Raw genomic sequence first — 18,966 nt, 5'->3', positions numbered from 1 at the left:
AAGACTGATGGTAAGTTTTATGCAAAAGAACAACTGTCTTTGAGGGGCAACAGAGTATAGCCCCTACCCCACCAATAATCTTAAGTGTCAGGAGGCCGGGGGCAGGTTGCTTCTCTGCATACCTTGGCTTCCCCACATGTAAAATGGGAATAACAATACTTCTGTAGTTCGCACCAGCATTGTGAAGATTGATTAAGGCTTGACCTTGTGCGTGGAAGACCCGTGTACGACGTGAAAGCGCTCAGTGTTATTTACTGGAGCAGAAAGGGAGCAGGGGCAGGCAGGCACAGCCATACTCAAACCAACACACCAGTACCTACAGGATCGCCTGCTAGGGTTTGCAGCTGAAAGGGGGCATTGACCTGTACGCTTATTCTGCACATTAACACAGGGGGTCAATAACGTTTGGACAAATTAACAGAATACATCTTAGAGTGAAAAAAAATAAATCAGGAGTCTTTGCTTCTAGCTGAGGTTGTAACAGCACCAAGGAGCAGACAGCTCGTGCTGCCTATGCAACACCGTGAATGACCTCAGCAAAGAGGTTTTAACCAGATGCCACCTGATGATAGTCACTCCCAATAATCTTTATCTGGAAATCAAGGTTTAACTCTAGAGGTTGGAGGAGAATATCTTCATGCTCAGGTGTGTGCAAAGATCAATTCAATCACAGTAATACTTAATCAGTGGCTAATTAATCACCCTATAATCAAATGACTACATCAGCATCCAATCCTAGGGAGTCGATCACCCCATTCTGGAAATTCAGTGATAGCAGCCTCTACCATTACTTCGGGAGCCACATCCTAGCACCAGAAGGGAAAAAAAAACAAACCTGTAATAAAAGGACAAAAAGGAAAAGAAAAGCTACCTCTTATTTGCTTTCTCGCCATGTTTAGGATGAAATGAAAACCTGATTGCTTATACTAAATAGTGTAATTTCCATGCCCCTTAAGAAATAAGTTAACTTTAATTTTATTTATTTTTGCAGCGTTCCGCTGTATAAGCAGATCTGCTTCAGACCTGAGCATCTAAATTGTATTTCAGATAAAAAAAATAAAAGGAGATTCAAGGTATCAGCTTGAGCAACGTGCTCTTTTTAAGGCAGCCTTCTGCCCATAATACTGTAAGAGCCTTTTACATTTTTGGATACGTGGTCACTAAGACAAACAAGGCAGCAGAGCTCCATAATGTGTTTTTCCCATGTGGGATTTTGCTGCCTTCCTGATTTTACTTCTCATGGTGTCGTTCATATTATGCTTTCACAACCATCAGAAAACCTTGACAGTGGGGACCAGAAGTCTTCATTTGTAAATCTGAGCAAAAAAAAAAAAAAAGAGGGGAAAAAAGGCCAAGCTGTCTCAGCTCTCAGCTGTTAGCTGCAATTTAACATCTCTACAGTTTCAATTGCTTCTTCCATCAACTATCCCTGACAGTCGTCTTTGCAAAGCCCTAAATCACTGCAGTCTATTGTGAAAAGTAAGGACTACAAAATGTCAGGGTCACTAAACAGCTTATGCCAGGTATAACTGTCAACGTCCTTGTCAGGAATTTAGCAAAAACCCTATGAATCACTTTAATTACAATAGAAACGTGTACTTCAAAGGAAGCCACGCTCCCCTTCAGTCAAGCAGCAGCTCCTCCTCATTACCTTTGCTAATGAACATACAATGTACAGAGAATCATGACACGGAGAGGTGCATTATAATATAGCATCGAAGAAATGAGACGTTATAATTAATATTCTCTGATGGTTTCATAACTACTGAGGGGGCAACTTCAGAGCTGGGATGTTTCCCTGAACCTAAGAGTTTTGGCCTGTTGGACCCTCAGCTGAACTCCTGCTGCTCTCTGCGGCTGTCAGGAGTCTCATCCAGGGTCAGCCTACGCTTAAGACCGGAGGAAGCAGAAGATGGAGGAGGTGTCTTTGCAGGGCTCAAACCACCCGCTCCTGACACTCAGTGCAGTGGGTCCTGTGGGGCTCCTGCGTTACCCACGCTCGTCAGGGTATAAGCAAGGGGAAGGCTACGAGACAGGCAAGTGTCACAACTTTGTACTGTGGCCACTCCACTAGAAAGACGTTTCAGTGATTCAGTGGACGAAGGGCAGCATTTCCCATTTCCCACACTTATCGCAGACTACTGAAGCCAAAATGCAGCAGACAAATTCCTAACTGGTTTGCCTGAAGCCTGAAACCTCGGTCAGCCCCTTGAGACGTACAACAAACATGTATAATTCCAGAAGTATTTGTCCCGGAGTGTTCCAAAACTTCGTGCATTTGTTTGCAGCCCTGTCGTCTACCTTTATTAAGAAATGAACCAGGGTTGCCATGAAAACCATCTTGTTGAGCATGATCTTTACCTCGCACACACAATAGGTTTTTGCAGTATACTCTCTGTAGCAATAGTGATAAAACTAAGTGCTCCATTCAATAAAACCAGTGATTTATTACCAAACAAAACATTTCAGATTATCACCCACAAAACAAGCCTGAAGTCTTGCCTCAGCTCAAGTACTGATGAACCATGTTTGAAAGATAAATACGGTGCCAATGTACAGCTATTATCTTTTGGTTACCAAAAAGCTTAATTCCCCAAACATAAAGGCTCAGTTTGAAGCCTTTTATCAAGTTTTCTAGAAGAACCTCAGGGGTTGCAGACTGCCTGGTTTTGGTTCAAAGTTTGTAGTCTCCAAAGGGACTATCTAACAAGCAGATTTCTTCCCAGCACTTTCCCACTTTTTCTCTCTCTGCTTTTCTATTCACCTTGGACTGTTTTTATTGGTGCATGATGTGCTATTTAGATTAAAGGACCCTTACGGCAAGGAAATCATTGGTGTTTGGAGCCAGGTATGCAATGGGTACTCTAACTAATCTCCTTTCCCATACATGTTTAGGAAAGTGCCTGTGTTAAGGAATACTCAGGGTCTCTATTCACCAAGTTGATATAAGATTTGACAGAGGAGAGCAGCAAAATATGAAGATGCTAAATGTTAAGTATCAGGACTTGCCTATAATTGCCTTTATATCTATAAGGGCACACCTTACCCTTCTGCAAGAGTGATGGTACGGAACCACTCTGAAGAGTTCATGGGCTTGGACAGCATTGGGAGAACCACAGTGCTAAGCATGTCCTGTACTTCACACCTTTGCTGAGCGTCCAATGGCAATAACACTTCTTCAGCCAGTGTAGGAGGGATTACTAATGTTTGCTGGGGATACCACTTAAAAGAATAGCACAGGATGAAGCCAGTAAGGCTCTTACCAAACCTGGAAGGGTCTTTCAGCTAAAATGTCATTCTCAATGGCTGCTCTGCAAAGGTAAGAGACTGAAGGTTGCAGCTTGCAAAAACCTGCCAGGCATGCTAACCCTTGGGAAAGAAAGGTGATGAAAGCAACTCCCCTTGATTTCAAGCTGGGACTAGAAAGGGAGCCGAGAACAGAGCTCCGAGTAGTAGGAAGAGTTTGGTTCTGACAATAGGAAGAGCTCCACAAGGAGCCTTTAAGAGAGCTGAAAGTTTTACTTTACTGACATGCAGCTGGCACATACTGTTACCCAAGGAAGCACCTGGTCATTGCCAGGAGAAAAAAACTATATCAAATCAAGGGCTAGTAAAGTGAAGAAGGGCCTCCTCACATTATAAATTCCTGGGGACAGGATCAGCTGAGCCTACAAGAGAAAAACAGCACCCCAAATGTTTCAAACAGCTCATTAAAAAGTCCACAACGTTTGGACTCCCCTCCCAGATGTGCCAGCGTGTGGCTTCCAGAGAACGATCCCCAAGGAAACCTGTTGGTTGCAGAGAGGTAGCAGGGTGGGAGTGAAAGCTGGGAGGCAGCTTTCATTCGGCTGGATTTGGGTTCATTTTCAAGCTGGGCTAGCGAACCTAATGCTGACTGCACTATATCTGGCTTTCCCACCTCATGCATCTGCCAACCAACACATCTCGATCTGGCACTCCCGCCCTTTCTGCCCCGTCCTGAGAGACTCCAGAGGAGATGTGCCACTCTAAACAAGTGGTTTGTGCAGAATCAGTATGCACCCGAAACTAAGAAGGGGCCAAATAGCTTATTTTTGTGCTTGGCCTGTTCATAATTTGAACTAGGATCTCCAGAGGTGAAAAAAATTACTGCCTTAGCCACCTGCTCTCCTTCAGCCTCCCTTCCAACATATTCTTCTAAAAGTAACTCTGATTAATTAAGGTTCTCTGGCAGGCATTGAACAGATTTGTTATTTTGTTACATTACAGCATGATTTCCACATTTTCCCCAATTACTCACATTCTTTCTGCTGCGCAGCCTCTTGGGGTTTTGGTTTTCCCACTTCATCTCTAAATTAGCTCCTAGTGAATCATTACTCATCTGATCAGTGACTGACAGACACTAATAAATTACTGATTTCCAGCCTGACACACTCCATAATAGTTATAATGGAAACAAAGGTAATTTTAGTATCACACTTGTTATTTCGAGTAATTTTTGTAAAACGAATTTTATGCTGGTTCAAAGGTGTGTGACTGACAGCCCAGAGCTGTGGGTCTTTATTCCCAGAGCAGCTACAGCGTTGGCTGTTTAGCACAGCTAGCTCCCTCCTCACACTGCTCCGGCTTAGATGACTCAGTCCTGACCTGTGGGGACCATGTTCCACTCGAGGTGCTGGTTTCCTTTGGATAATGTGCTATCTTTATGATTTGTAGCAAAATGTTGGTGGCCAGAGGGTATGATTCATGCCAGACGTATAGATGCATCTTTATATGATGGGTTTGGGGTCATTCCAAATGACGGTGACCACTGAATCCATCAAACGGGAAACTAAACTCCTACCGGATGACAGGGATTTCTGCTCACTAAGAGCTGGACACCAGTACACAGCGCAGCTGGATGAAACGCTGTGTCCTTCCCAACAGCCTAACAAGTTTTTAAGTTGTGTTGCTTAGTTCCAGCAAAGATCTTTATTTCCAAAACAGGGATTATTTTGGCTCGATCTCAAAGGATTTATATTATAAAATGCACAGCAGAAGCAGCAACATGCTTATTCATCAGGATGCTGGGTTAGCCTAGATAATTAGAAATCTGGGCTCTTCAAAGAAGGTGCAGAGTAATTTACTCCTAAACTCTGCATCTTAATTAGGAAACAAACTCCTTCCCAATACTAAAAACAGCTAAATTATAAATTACAATATATACATGCTGCCTGCATCGCCTATCTAGGCTTGTCTTGGGACTATAATAAAAAACATGTGTTCTCTATAATTGATATATGTAGCAGATTAAGATGAGGAGGATTTAATATTTGATATCCTCAGAAACCAGCTTTCAGAGCACTTTTTGTGAAGACAGCTTCTTTAAAAAACACTTCTATTACAGTGTTATCAGCAAGGACCAAGAACACGGGTGTGGGGACAGGACACAAACATTTTGCTCCACAAATTTTCTCCGCAGGGTGGTGAAGAGCCAAACGCAATCCCGGGCAAAGGCAGCTTCCTGGCGTTCAGTCCAATACAGGACCGTGGTTTGGTGCCCAGAACAAAGGACAAAAAAGCCAAGCGACTGCTCTGCTCTTGACTGGGGGAGGCATTCAACATTCATCCGTTCCAGGTAAGCCCATCTCTAGTTAGCTAAAAAAAAAAATGCATTTTATTTGCTGTCATTTGGCAGCATAAACTGTGAAGCGGCTACGAGATCCAAGACCAAAGTCAATGGGGTTCAGAAAGGCCAGCTGACTTTGCAGCAAGGAATTTAGACCAGAAGGTATCCTCTCCTTTCCTTTCCCTCCTTTCCACCTCAGACAGCTGGCTCTTCCCCAGTTTGCCACTATGGAAATCCCTGTGCACATGCTAGTCCTCCCTTCTCTTGGTCAACCCCAAGGGCCTTTTCCCTAAACACATGTTGCTGCTCCTGCATCTCTGCAAATTTGCTTCCACCATACTCGCCTTGCTCGATTTGACTGTGGCCTCTACCAACTCCTTTAAGGATGCCACCAAAGAAATATATCCAACAGCAAATCAGGAAGGGACACGCTCCCCTCATTTCCCCATTAGGTTCTTTCTTCTGGACTACAAGCACATTGGTCTTGGATTATCTTTGTGTCTTCTCCAATGCCATGCACATGCCAGTAAATTCCTGATTAATCCAGGAACATGTCAACACTTCCATTATTTTCCCTGGAATTGATGTTATAATTACCCAGGTCATCTCATTTTCCATTCTTAAATATTGGAACAATATTTGCCTTCTCTCTCTCCTCTGGCACTTCCATCGTGCTTCAAACTTATTGGAAATCTATAGTGATAATTCAAAAGCTGCCTGACCAGCTCTTCTAAAACTCTTGGGTACCAGCTGTCCAGCATTGCTGATTTGCAATGATTAGTTCAGGAGCTGTTAATACCCTTCTGAGTTTCGGCTAAAATGAAACGTGCAGCATTATGATAAGATTACATCATTTTGTATTTCCCCTTATCCCAAAAAGAATAATAAATATAGATTGGGCATTTTTGCCTTTTCTGCATCATTACTGAAAATGTACCTTTCCCATTTAATAATGAATCAACACGTGTCACTGAAAAGATTACTTCTCATCCTCGTACACTTAAACAACATATCGTCTGGATTCTGATGTTAAACAAGCAGAAAGTTTTGACAGGATAGCTTCTGCTAAATTATTTTTTGCATGATTTGCCAGGTTTTTTTAACATCTTTAAATTAAGAAAATTGGAAAGAAATGACTAAAAGATTTTACCAATTCCATTGTTTGCTTATACTTTCTGTCTACTGTTTAAACAGGTTGCTGTGATCCAGGGCACTTGCAAATATGAGCCACTGTATGGACAGCTATTAATTTCATGCAATTTTCTGTTCGGCTCGCTGAAACAAATGAATGAGTCTATCTTTAGATGCTTCGTTTTTGGAATGATTATAAATCTACTAAAGTCATGTCAACTCCCATCTACTGTTATATTTTTATATTAGTTAGACTCTCATAACATCTGTTTAGCCACATCACCTTTATATAACAGACTGTTTTAGACGTTACATAAAGATTTTGAGAACTGATTATTTCACAATTTCCAGCACTTTGCTCAGACTAAACAACAAAGCCAACAACCAAGTAAACAGGCCAGATTTCCCCTCCCTTCCCCAGGCAACACTTCCCTATTTTAATATCCTCTGACTCTATATTTCATTGTTTAATATGCTGCTATAGCAACACCTATGAGAAAGATTGGTGAGGGGAAGAGATGAAGTTGCCCCAAGTGGTTCTGAAATCCCAGTGGTAGAGAAGCCAGTCTCAGTTTTAATGCAAGAGACAGACGAGGACATCTTCACCTCATTTCCCTGGGAAACAGCAAAAAAGGTGACCGCAGAAAGCCACTCAAGCAATTACACAATGAATCCAGGAACTCCACTTGGCAGCGACCCTGAGAATTTTGTCAATGGTGGCAAGCTTAATGATTAATCCCTTCCCCTCCCCGTCAGTTTATGACTTTACAACGTGGAGAATATTCCAAGCCGCTTCTAGGCCACTTCACCCCTCCACTATAAGTGACATAATACACACTGAGATGCCTACATTTTCAAGGTGATCTAGCAGCCTTACATACTGTGTCCCAGCTAGCAGCAAAACAGAAGTGATGTTCCAAGGAAACAGCTTTGAACCCAAGCTCTGGTGTGTGCAGAAGATGAAAAGCTCACGGAGGGATGCTAGTGACTGAAGGCAATCAGATGATTGGAGCACCAACCATTCTTAGCTTGTGAATTCTGAACATAATGCAAACCTGCGAGGGAGAAGACACCACTGGTTCACTCTCATTCTCGTCCCACGTGAAGGTTTCAAAGGCAAGGCTTCCAATGTCTTGGGCTGACACTTCGGATTTAAAAGGAGAGCACAACTCCAAGGGTAAAACATCTGACTGTAACTGCCCATCTGCTTACCTACCATGGTACTAGTGCTTCTAAGGATATTAAAAGCCAGCTTCACACCTCCAGTAGCAGGTATAAGCAACCAACCTCTGATGGGGAGTAGCTGCATCAGCCATAGATACCACTTCTTCAAAGGCCAAAATGTACAAGAGGAAATGAGATAAGGATGCCGGTGCCAGCCAGGCGTAGGGAGGCAGAGGCTAGTCTACAATGCAAGCTCCCAGAAGGGCAAGACAGTGCCACCTCCTTCCCCATGAGCCTGTCTGATATCTGAGATGGCGAAACAAGAGCTGTAACTGTTTTCATGAGGGTGATGACTGTGAACCTTAAGCTGGGCCTACTCACAAAAGTTAAAATACAAAATATTAATGACTGCTGCATAGTGCAAAAGCAAGTTTGTTTGCAGCTGGGCCTCCTGAAAAGAAATAAGGAGGCATCACTTCCAGCTTATCTTATGATATTTATGATGATTTTAAGCAGGCTGCTATGTGTCTGTGTGAAATGTCTATCCTTGATTAATATATTAAATATTTCTTTGCAATTAACTCAGGTTTATGTACACAGAGAGAGATTCTCCATATGGGTTTTGATAGGTGTCTCCTCTGGCTTGACTCTTGTTTTGTCTCAGTGGTTCCCTTGATCTTCCAAGGACAACGCCTCAAAAACTTTGTTTTTCCCGGTTGTTAATCAACTTCTTGATGTGTTCCAACTCAGTAGGAACTGATAACCTCCTGTTATGGAGGAAGGTAATTCAATCAGATTTGGGACTTTCTGATAACTGAAAATGAACAGGCGTTTCCTGCTAATTATTGCTTGGATTTCTCTCTTGATTTACACAACTATAAGAATCCTTTGAAGATGCTGAGCGAAAGGGTATAAAAGAAGGAACGAAGCAGCTAACAGTGCACGCTTCAGGAATGAGAAATCCTTCTGACAAGAAAGAACTGCTGCACCCACCTGATCATCCTTTGCTTTAGGCTCACTCAATAGTGAGTAGTTGTAGTCAATAAAGCCTCTCTCTTATTCATCAAACGAGTGGTCATGTTGATCCTTTACACGCTAGTCCTCATTTAACAGAGGGTGTTCACTTTTAGGCTGCTCTTGGAATATATGCCTCTGCCTACGGCAGTGATCTTTAACTCAGGTGCCATGAGATCCTTTTGAGGGTGCTGCACAATATTAGCACTGTTGGGTGTGCAAACACCTACACAGTAGGGCTGTGCGAAATGGCACCATTCTGTTTTGATTTGCATTTTGCGGTTTTGACAGAACAGCGTTTCATTTCATATTTTGTTTCGATTTGAAACTGCTGTTCCATTTTGTCGAAACAGTCATGCCGTTCTGACGTTTCACCCATAAGCTATAATGGGGAAGCTTGAAATCACCTCTCTCATCTGGCAGGCAGGTCAGGGCCCAAACCTGGGAGGGCTGTGGGGGCTGTGCCAGTCCTCCCGGGGTTGCAGGCCCCTAATGTACCTGCCAGATGAGGAAGCTGGGTGCTGCCACCTGGGACCGAGGAGCTAGGTAAGGGGACTGAGCCTGATCGCTCAGTTCCCCTACCTAACACTGGGCTCGATCGGGCTGGGGAAGGGAACTGAGCGATCAGGCTCAGTTGCCTTCCCTTGCGCTGCAAGTGGCTTCCCGCAGCCTGGCCATGGAAGTGGGGGAGAGCCAGGGCTGCGCTCCCCGCCTGGCTGAGCCTGGAGCCGCTGGGAGCACAGCCCTGGTTCTCCCCCATCTCCCACCACCTGACTGCTGGCTCCTTTGAAATTCGAAAGGTTTCAAAACTTTCAAAATGTTTTGACTAGCCTCGTTTTGTTTTGAGGCTGTTTTGAAGCCCTTCCTTTCGATTTCACTGTTTTGAGCTCAAAATGAGTTGAAACAATGTCGAAACAAAACAGCTGGCAAAATTTCACACAGCCCTACTACACAGGACTCACTAGATAAACCCAGAGATTTCAAACAGTAATCCACAGTGTTAAAAACACTCTGACCTCCCATGGTGTTTCTGAGTTCTTTGCAACAGAAGAATTCTTCTTTTATATTTCCTAGTCAAGAAACAAGTGACAACGCAGAGCTGGCATTGTCTGAGGGGTGTCTTAGGTCCAACAAGATGGGAATCACAGGTCCAGAGTGTACTCACTCCAGTAGGATGGGAGGCTTTTAGGTCTCACACCAGATATTGGTCCTTCAGGGCTTGTTATTTCTCTGTTCTAACTTCTTTAGTGAGTAAGAAGCTAGTGCTTGATGCAGAAGAGGCAGACACCCTTTTACAGGGAATATTCCTAACAGTGAACTTACGTCGTATGTCATGCTTTAAATACACTTATGTAGTGCCTTGAGGAAATCTCCACTTTTACTGAGGATTAGATCACTGTTAAAACAGAACCTCTTGGCTCAGCTTCACAGTTCAGCAATGCAAAGTCAGAGCTGCTCAGGATGACAAAACCCTTTCCCCTTCCTCCTCCAGCATCAGTGGACAAACCTCATGGCACCACATGCTTTTCTATTATTAAGCAACTTTCAACTTCACATCCCAGCTTTCCCCTCAAACCCTCAAATAGCATTAGCAGGCACCACGTGTGTCTAGATGAAACAAGTTTAACCTCCATGCAGATCTATTTTCTTCTTCTTAAAATGCACACATTTTCAACAAGGGCAAGTGGCATGCAGTGCCACAGGCCAACATTCAGTGGGGAAGTCTAGCTGCTGCCTGCCTGACACATCATTACTGAAAATAATATGAACAGCAACTTTTGGTAGCTCTGCAGAGGTAGGCAGGTTATCTTTACCCTTCAATAATCAGAAAGCCAGCCAGCTATCCATGAGCCGCTTCCAACTATTCATACGTTACAAGGCTGTTGCCTTCGACTTTCACTCTGTCCAGGCCACTAGTTATTAGATGGCCTGGATTTCTAATTCTATCATTTCAAGTTCACGCCTTACAGAAAACACTGGAGCAATCAAAATAAGCATGCTTGCCATGTGTGTAGTATGCAATTTAGTACACTGCAATAAAAATCTATGAAGCATACTGCAAACAAGAAAAAACCTAGCTGTGTTCAACAATGATGCAATTTAAAAAAAAAAACAACCAGAAAGCTCTGTTCCCCTAACTAGCGAGCTGTGCCGAACTGCAAAGTAACACAGTTCTGAAGTGGAGAGAAGTGCTGAACTCATTTTCTTACTTTACATTTACTTTAACTAACAGATTTCTGACCTGGTTCTCTACCCTCACATATGGTGAGCTGAAAAGATATCTCTGTTTCCCTCTGTAATCTGTCACTACCCAAGTACCTTGTTCCATCAGTTTTAGTGAACAGTTGAGACTGGATCCTCACTTACAAACATGTGAGTGAATGCCTAATATAATTAGACACTGCATTAGGCATGTAGGAAGCAATCTTAGGAGACGCACTGCAATCTGTGCCTGTGCACTGCCCAGCACCAGCCAGGGTAGTCGCCATCTAGCTTCCTTGGCCTTCTCTCACAGCAGTCAGAAACCAGATTTTAATAGTAAGTTATACTTTGGCTTTCAAAACTAAGATTTATAAAACTACAGCTCGGCTCCTTTGACCTAAATTGGAGATGGGGAAGGTGTCATCACATTTTCATAGTGATCTAATTTGTAGGGTGAGCATGACTTTATGCTGAGCACCTGAAAAGGTGCTTGTGTGCCTCATACCCACCTGCTTCTTCAAGTACAATGAACAGAGGCAGTGCCATGGAAGTGCAGCTTAAAATGTATCGGAGGGCGAGTTGGGTGGGTTATTTAACACGGAGGTGCTTTACCAAGGCCAGAACTGAACCAGGAATTTTAGCTGATGCAATCCTACCCTCATCACCACTACTATAAAAGATCATTTGCTTCTGGCAGTCAGAGCCATGAAGGATACCTGTATACCACTGTGCCCTGCAGAAGCCTTCAAGAAAAGCATGAAAGGACACCAGAAAATACTTCTATTGTACCTGCACTATTTGAACAGCCCAATACCATCCCTGCCAGTCCAGAGAGAATGCCCTCTAGTTCTTCAGGTTTTGTCTCATTAGTTGAAGGGAATAATTGGCTCTGGACAGGCACATGCCAGAAGTATGAGTCTCTGGCCTGTTCTAATTAATTTTGACAATGAGTGCTTCTAAAGGCAAACATTTCAGAAATTGAATGATCTTTTATTAATTGCTCCAAGGTAATTTAACTTGGGTACACAACAATCTCCTAAGAAGAGAAGGTTCAGAAATACTAACCATGTGGCACAGATTTCAGAAAGTATGCACATAAAGAATGCAAATATCTATTACCTTCCGGGTGGGCAAAATAGGCGTCCTATAAGAACCTACTGAAAACAAAGAATGCAGTGGATGAGTTTGGATTTTAACTTTTCTATTGCCTGGGTGGTTTATGTTAACTGGAGATTTTGAAGAACAATTCATTTTGTCAATCAGTTTGTCTTGGGCTGTCTATAACTTGCAGTTATGGTCAAATATTGCTTGAATGAAAACATTATAATGGGTATCAGTGCCATTAAGGACCAAAATATAACAGCACCATCAGGCAGAAGGAACATTAGAACACTGTGCTGATGAAGTGGGAAAAAATCGTGCTTTTGTTTTTTCTACTTTCTTTGTTTTGTCAGAGGCTTGGGGTGTTGAATAGATCCTACAGCTCATAAAAGAGAAGGATAGCGGTGGCTAGGAACACTCGTCGCTTAGACAAGCACTGTGAACGCCTCCCCTGCAGAGCTCCAGCGCTGGGCCCCTACAACGGCTCTGCCAATGCAGCTCTCCCGGTCTGCAGTATTCTCTGTTATGCCAGACCTGCGCACGCCTTTGCCAAAGCATCGAAGCACCACACCACTGCTGCCCCAGGGATTCCAGTTCTGAGCTCCCGTGTTTTCCAGCAATGCACCTACCTAACTGGTGCACCTGACTTCAGGCGCTCTTTACTATGTCAGTCATAAGCTGAGGCTTAATGAAAGGCGGCGAGCATTTATCTAACATCCCTGTCAATCACCTCTGATAAATTCTCTTTATGTTAGCAATGTGCACCCAGAACAGCTGTGGGCCTTGACAACACTGAACCGCCATAAAAGTGACTGCGATCCAGATTTGGGATCGCCACTGTTCTCAGGCTACCGCAGGATAGTGGTGTCAAAAATGAGACCAAAGTGAACTTCCAGCTGAAAGGGCCGAGCAAAGCACTCGAGAGAGTGTAATACTCCATATACTGTCCACAGTGCTGCCTGCTAACCAGTTACTGGTCACATTTCTTGCTATTGCACTTACTGCTCATTCCACCAGCATGTGGTAAGGCAATACAGCAGACCCCAACAGCAAGGAGATTCATAGATTCATAGTTTGTGAGGCTGGGAGGGACCCTGGAAGATCATCGAGTCCAGTCCCCTGCACCAAACAGGAAAGGCAGCAGGGGTCAGCTGAGCCCAGCAAGGGCCGAATGCTGGATGCTGGCTAACTGTGCAGAAAAGGGGAGCACAGAAAGTGAGGGGGACTCAGCACCTCCCCAGTGAGGCTAGAGCTGCATAAGTGCCTCAAAGTGCATGCCTGCAAGCAAACAAAGGGCCTCCGAGGACAGCCAGCTAAACTATTTCCTCCTCCCCACAAAACCAACACAGAAAATGGAAATCAGGAAAATCAGAGTGGTTTTAATGTCATAAAATCCTGCTTACTTTTCTATTAAATCCAGTGTGACTCCTGGCACCAGTCTGACACTCTTCTGCATGCAAAACCTGCAGAGAACAGAAGAAAAATAAATCATGCTAATTAAATATTTAATGACAGGACTCAGTGCAAAGAATAAGGGAGAGGGTTTCTTTATTAGAGTTTTTGCTTATAAAATTATGTTTGGATGGAAAACTTTGCCATGGCATAGCGAGAATCAAACAGGGCTCTCAATATTTGTCGCACTCATGATTATGCAGTGTTTTCCATCGTCACGGTGTCAAGCCTGTGGTATTGTAACTGTCACAGTGACAAGTTTCCCAACACAGAGAAGGGAGAAAAAAGGGTTCACAGTCATCCAGCACAGTCCCTTGGGAGAAGGAGCAAGACACTAGAGCTGAGTAAGTATATGCTAGCAGAATAATGATCTGTGTTGGCTGGGTTTCCCTGAAGAGATATGGCACTGCAGGAGGGAGAAAGAGTACAAGCAACGTGTCAAGATCAAACACCTTAGTTATACAATTTTTAAAAATTTAAAACACCAACTGAATTTCTCTAGCAATTAAAGGGACCAGTGTTTCAGAAAGCTGGTACGGGGAGATACAAAGTCCTGTTAGATCTGCAGTTTGCTCTATCTAGAATACTCCCTGGCCAGGTAATTGTAAGTGGGAAAAAATGACCAGCACAATTCTCCAGCAGTAGCCCTTTTCTCCAGCATTTCTGAAGATGAGCTGAGTGATCTCCGATTGTAATTAGGGAACAGTGGCTTTAAGGAGGGGAGGGGTGGGATGCACTTGCCATCAGTCCCAGCAGAACATAAGCTCTGATTTCAGAAAAAGGCCCTTACGCTTACAGAGAAAGTCTACTGACAGCCTCAAACCGCAGACAGCCAAACCCCCGAGGGGCTCAACAGCCTAATGTTGAAATCCCAGCTCCAGCAACACCCCGGGCAGCAGTGCTGTGGGTTGGGGGGTTCCCTGGGGAGATGGGGAAGGAACCCTTTCCAGACCTCTCCATGGTTGTGCTACCTGTGCATCCAATGAACAGGGAAGTATTTCCAACAACTCCCCATGGTCCAGCAAGAACCCCACAGAGCTGGGCTCCTTGTTGTGGAGGGACGCCATGCTCACTGCTGGAGCCTTAGGGACTTCCCATCTCCCCTCATCCTCTCCCTGTTTTACACCCCGCTTCCAAAGACGCTTGCTGCAGCCATGATCAGACAGGGCAGCTCTCGCTGAAAAGCTCCATGGCTGATCGTTTATACCTTCCATCATAAAGAAGCCTTGAAATCATATAGCAGCTCTGCCAAGGGTTCTCCTACACACACTGCTAGAATAATGTGTGGTCAGTGCACAGCCATGCTACAAAACAGGGAAGAAATGGCATCCCTGCTGGGAAACTGCGGGGGAATGGAGGGTGGCACTATGTTTTTACCCGAATCAGACTGGAGACGGGATTTAGTGTCCCCTGTCATACAAAGAGAGACATTAGGTTTTATAACTGCAGTGCCCAAGGCTGCCTATTTGTCTCCTGGAAAAGAGAAGCATAACACACACTTCCAACATGCAGGGGCTGCTGGGCACTCATGCATTACTTACTCAGAAAGAAGAGGGACGTTTAGTGACTGACCAACACTATTTTGCACAGCTCTCTTTGGAGAGCTCCCACCCAAGGAGCGATCCAACCTAACCCTGCTGAGTTACAGAAATCAGACAGGATGGCAGCAGATGGTGGCACGAGAAGCGCTCCTTTCCCCACCAGGCTGGCTGCACTGTCTACTCAGCATGCCTCAGTCCCCTCCAGGCTACACACCAGGAGCCCAAGAACTGAACCGCAGACTCTTGCCTGGCAGCAGAGTGCACGTGCCACAAGGCAAATGGATGTCAGCCTCTTTTCTTGCACGGTGTTGTGGCAGATGCCTCATAAGCAGCAAGCTTTTGATTATGACTTGCTGCTTCCCAGCTGCAAGCCTCCCCCACACACCCAGACAGTCAGGAGAGCGAAGCTGGAGAAAATGTCACTGTGTCAAGCACTTGCTTCAGTTTCTGAAAAAACAGGAAGCAAAGCACACTTTTCAGGGTCAGCCGCAGAGAGGCTTCTCCCCAAACTGCATGCGTTACAGAGTATTATTTAGTGCTCTCCTTTGGGAACTTCCAGCGATGCACTACAGGTGAGACATAAATACACTTAGACTTCAGATGTCTCAGCAGTGCCTTCACCACCTCAAAGGCAAGCGAATGAATAAAAACGGATTGCATTTGATTGGGGGAGAATCACCCATTCTGGAGCATGGCCCCTCACTGGAGACCTGCTTGGTATTCACTGTAATGAAACCGGTGCAGCCAGCACTTGCGGCTTTTCTCTAAGCACGGCTGGGACTGCAACAGGACCGGCACCGCGCTTCAGAAGAGACTGATGCAGGGAATGCTCTGAGCCCTCTTTTAATGAGCCCCTGCCACTTCCCTGCTAACTTGGAGACAGACAGCCTCGTTTGCTAAATCTCCACTTAACTAGTAACAGACGCTCTGCATTTCCTCGCTCGTAGCTGCCAACTGCCAAGAAAATGTGCCTGTAAACAGAATGTTCCTTATCCCTATCCTCCACCATCCCCATCCTCACTCGAGTCCGTGGCACTGAGACATGATGTCTCAAACAAACAGCTGTGGCATCACGGGTTACAGAGAAAAGCCATTATATAAAGATGTCTTGTGAGCACAGGGGATGAAAACAGAAAGGAAGCTTCTACCCTGGTCAAACAGACTCGGAATAAAATATTATCCTGGAAGTTAGCTCAAATGTCAGGGGAGCCTTTCAATACTTTGCCCAATGTACCCAATTAAGTTTGGGAGAGTAAAATGAGTTCCATTACCCAAAATATTGCAGAAAGCAGCAGCACACTCAGCAAAAGTCATGCTTAAAATGCCTGTTTTAATTCACCAAAGCCGGATAACCTTGCACGGTGATTGCCAAAGACATTACGTGACAAATATGCTCTGGCTTGCTTCGCACTTGGCTGTGAAAATTTCAAGGAAAAACAGAGCGGAGCTGCAGGAAGTGATGGCAGACTTCCCTTCTGACTCACTACTGATTCAGTCACTCCGCATGGTGCTTGGGGGCTCTGCCTTACAGGAACTGACATCTTTTGGGTGAGTCAGTCCCCAAATTCTGGCCACTTCAAGCCATTAAAGAGTCCTAGGTACCACTTGAAAGAGAAGAAAGGGTGTTATCCTTGATGTCCTGGATATATCACAACTAGGCACTTAAATTGTTTCCTCAGATTCCCCGTACAATGCAACACTGATTCAGTGTTGTCCAACTGTTCTGCATCAAACTGCGGGTAGTGTTACTAAGAGATGCTGTGTCCTTGCAGCAATCTTCCCCAGAGCTGGTTGCATTTTCATGGTTGGTGAACAGATCCTGGTATTTCCATACATAGTTGGAGGCTGATGAGGGTGGAAGACGCTGAACATAAATGTAAGCTAATATTACAGGTCTGAGGAACTGGAACATAGTTAATACCTGTCCTCCAAGGGTTCAGCTCAAGACAATGGCTGATCTACCCTCTTGTGATAACCGGTGCAGTCTGACAAATAACGGAACCAAATCCTGGAGCTTCCAGTTCTGAAACCTGTTTAACTTCCCACCTAAATCAAACCTGCTGCCTTCATTTTGGTTGTACCCTTCCTACAAAGATAACCTCCCCAGGTGCTTCAAAGGGCCAGAGTTCCCTTTCAAGACGCACACGTTTTCTGGGTCATTCCCAACAGATTCTCCTTGAAAGTCAGAAACAAATATCACCTGCATTCATATGGGTTATAAAAAGCCCTTGTACCATAAACTCATGAAAGACTAGCAGAATAGCCCACCAATTTCCACTGTGGTGCTGAATGAGAGGAAAACAAATGTTACAGCAGTACAAAGTACCTGCCTCCTTTTTAATCAGAAATGACAACTTTAGCAGAGTTGACCCTCTTTAAAAATACAGGGCTATGAAGTCATGCTGAGAGCAGCACTGCTTAGAAGTCAAAGAAAGCGCTCAAGTGGATTGTATACTGCTAAACCATGCAAAATGTCCTCCCATGCATCATATCCAAAAATCAGTCAGCCTATATTAGAGGGCTCCAAAACTGAAGTTATTGCAGAGCTCTGAATCTCTCCTCACCTAATGGCACAATGCCAAGCTCCAACTCTCATCCATAAGGCTGGTAAAAGAAGAAAATCAGCTAATCCCAGTTCTTACAGAGCTGGAAAGAATTTTAAGCAGGGCTACAGAAAGCAAGATGAGCCCAAAAAGTATCAGAGCTCCTTTTGCAAGCAAAAGGCACAAACAAGATTAAAAAAAGCCCTCCAGTGTGTTTCATAGGTTTTAGTTGAATGATGTAGAAATTAATTTCTCTTTCCCTTTAGATCCCACAGGATATCTCCCTGCAACAAAATGTCACTGAAAGTTGGGCTGTTCCACTGCAGTTATCCATTATGCCCTACCAAAAACTTCTCCAGCCATCATGCATCACCCTGGTACTTGAGCACTTCCTAGGCATTCATGGGCTGAGACTTGCAACATCCCTGCAGGGAAGAAAATTATTCACCATCCGCTTTGAACAGATGGGAAACTGAGGCACAGCATGTTTAAATAACCTTGAGGACAAGGTCACATAAGAAGCTTGAGTCCAGGTCTGCCAGATTTCTGTTGAGGCCCCTAACCATAAAGCCAGTTCCATCTCACCCGGCTCACATCCACATGCGGTATGGCTGACAAGCTGCTCTTTTTCTAGGTTGTGCACTCTTCCACATGTTAAACATGCTTAAAAACAATTTTTGTCTTCTCCAAAATTGCTACTCAGGAAGCCTCATTACCCAGGTGGATGATAGCAAGTCATCACCTTTCATCTTTTCATCTTTCAGTCCATGAAAGCTCACGTATTGCAGACTATCCAAAAATCCCTAGCGCTTGCTAAATAAAAATCCACACATCTCCTGCATCAAGCTCAATCTTCCTTTTTCAAGAGCACGGTTTTGCAGGGTGTCCCAGAAGTCAGGTTCAGGCTACTCAAGAAGCCTTCGTGGAGAACCACCTGCAAGCTGTTCTTTCATGACCCAAAAGGCAGTCCAGCTTGTGCAGCTCTATGAAATAAGGTGTTGAGGGGGAAGAGTGGCATCTCTCAGACGGGCAAAGCCTAGACATTACGGACTCCAAAATATCAGGACCAATCATTAACAGAGTGAAAATCCAGCAGTCGAGGTGAAAGAGACTTAACGGTGGGAGTCTACTACAGACCTCCCAACCAGGGAGAAGAGCTCGATCAGGAATTCTTGGGTCAGCTCACACAGGTAGTGAAGGCTAAGGATGTGGTAGTCATGGGGGACCTGAA

At 44.4% G+C, this 18,966-nt stretch overlaps 1 protein-coding gene across 5 annotated transcripts in view; it reads right to left on the bottom strand.

Annotated features, from left to right (window-relative positions):
* RPTOR (regulatory associated protein of MTOR complex 1) overlaps positions 1 to 18,966 on the bottom strand; it is a 253,515-nt gene that overhangs the window by 105,117 nt on the left and 129,432 nt on the right. For all 5 annotated transcript variants that reach the window (XM_019542272.1, XM_019542274.1, XM_019542273.1 and 2 more), the window contains one exon: positions 13,603 to 13,662. In XM_019542272.1, the coding sequence (XP_019397817.1) occupies positions 13,603 to 13,662 (60 nt within the window). The remainder of the gene's footprint in view (positions 1 to 13,602; positions 13,663 to 18,966) is intronic.

This window comes from Crocodylus porosus, unplaced genomic scaffold (assembly GCF_001723895.1).
Source record: "Crocodylus porosus isolate Cpor-Errol unplaced genomic scaffold, CroPor_comp1, whole genome shotgun sequence".
Lineage (NCBI taxonomy): Eukaryota > Metazoa > Chordata > Crocodylia > Crocodylidae > Crocodylus > Crocodylus porosus.
Note: the sequence above shows the minus strand (reverse complement) of the source record. Positions and strands in the feature narration are given on the sequence as shown.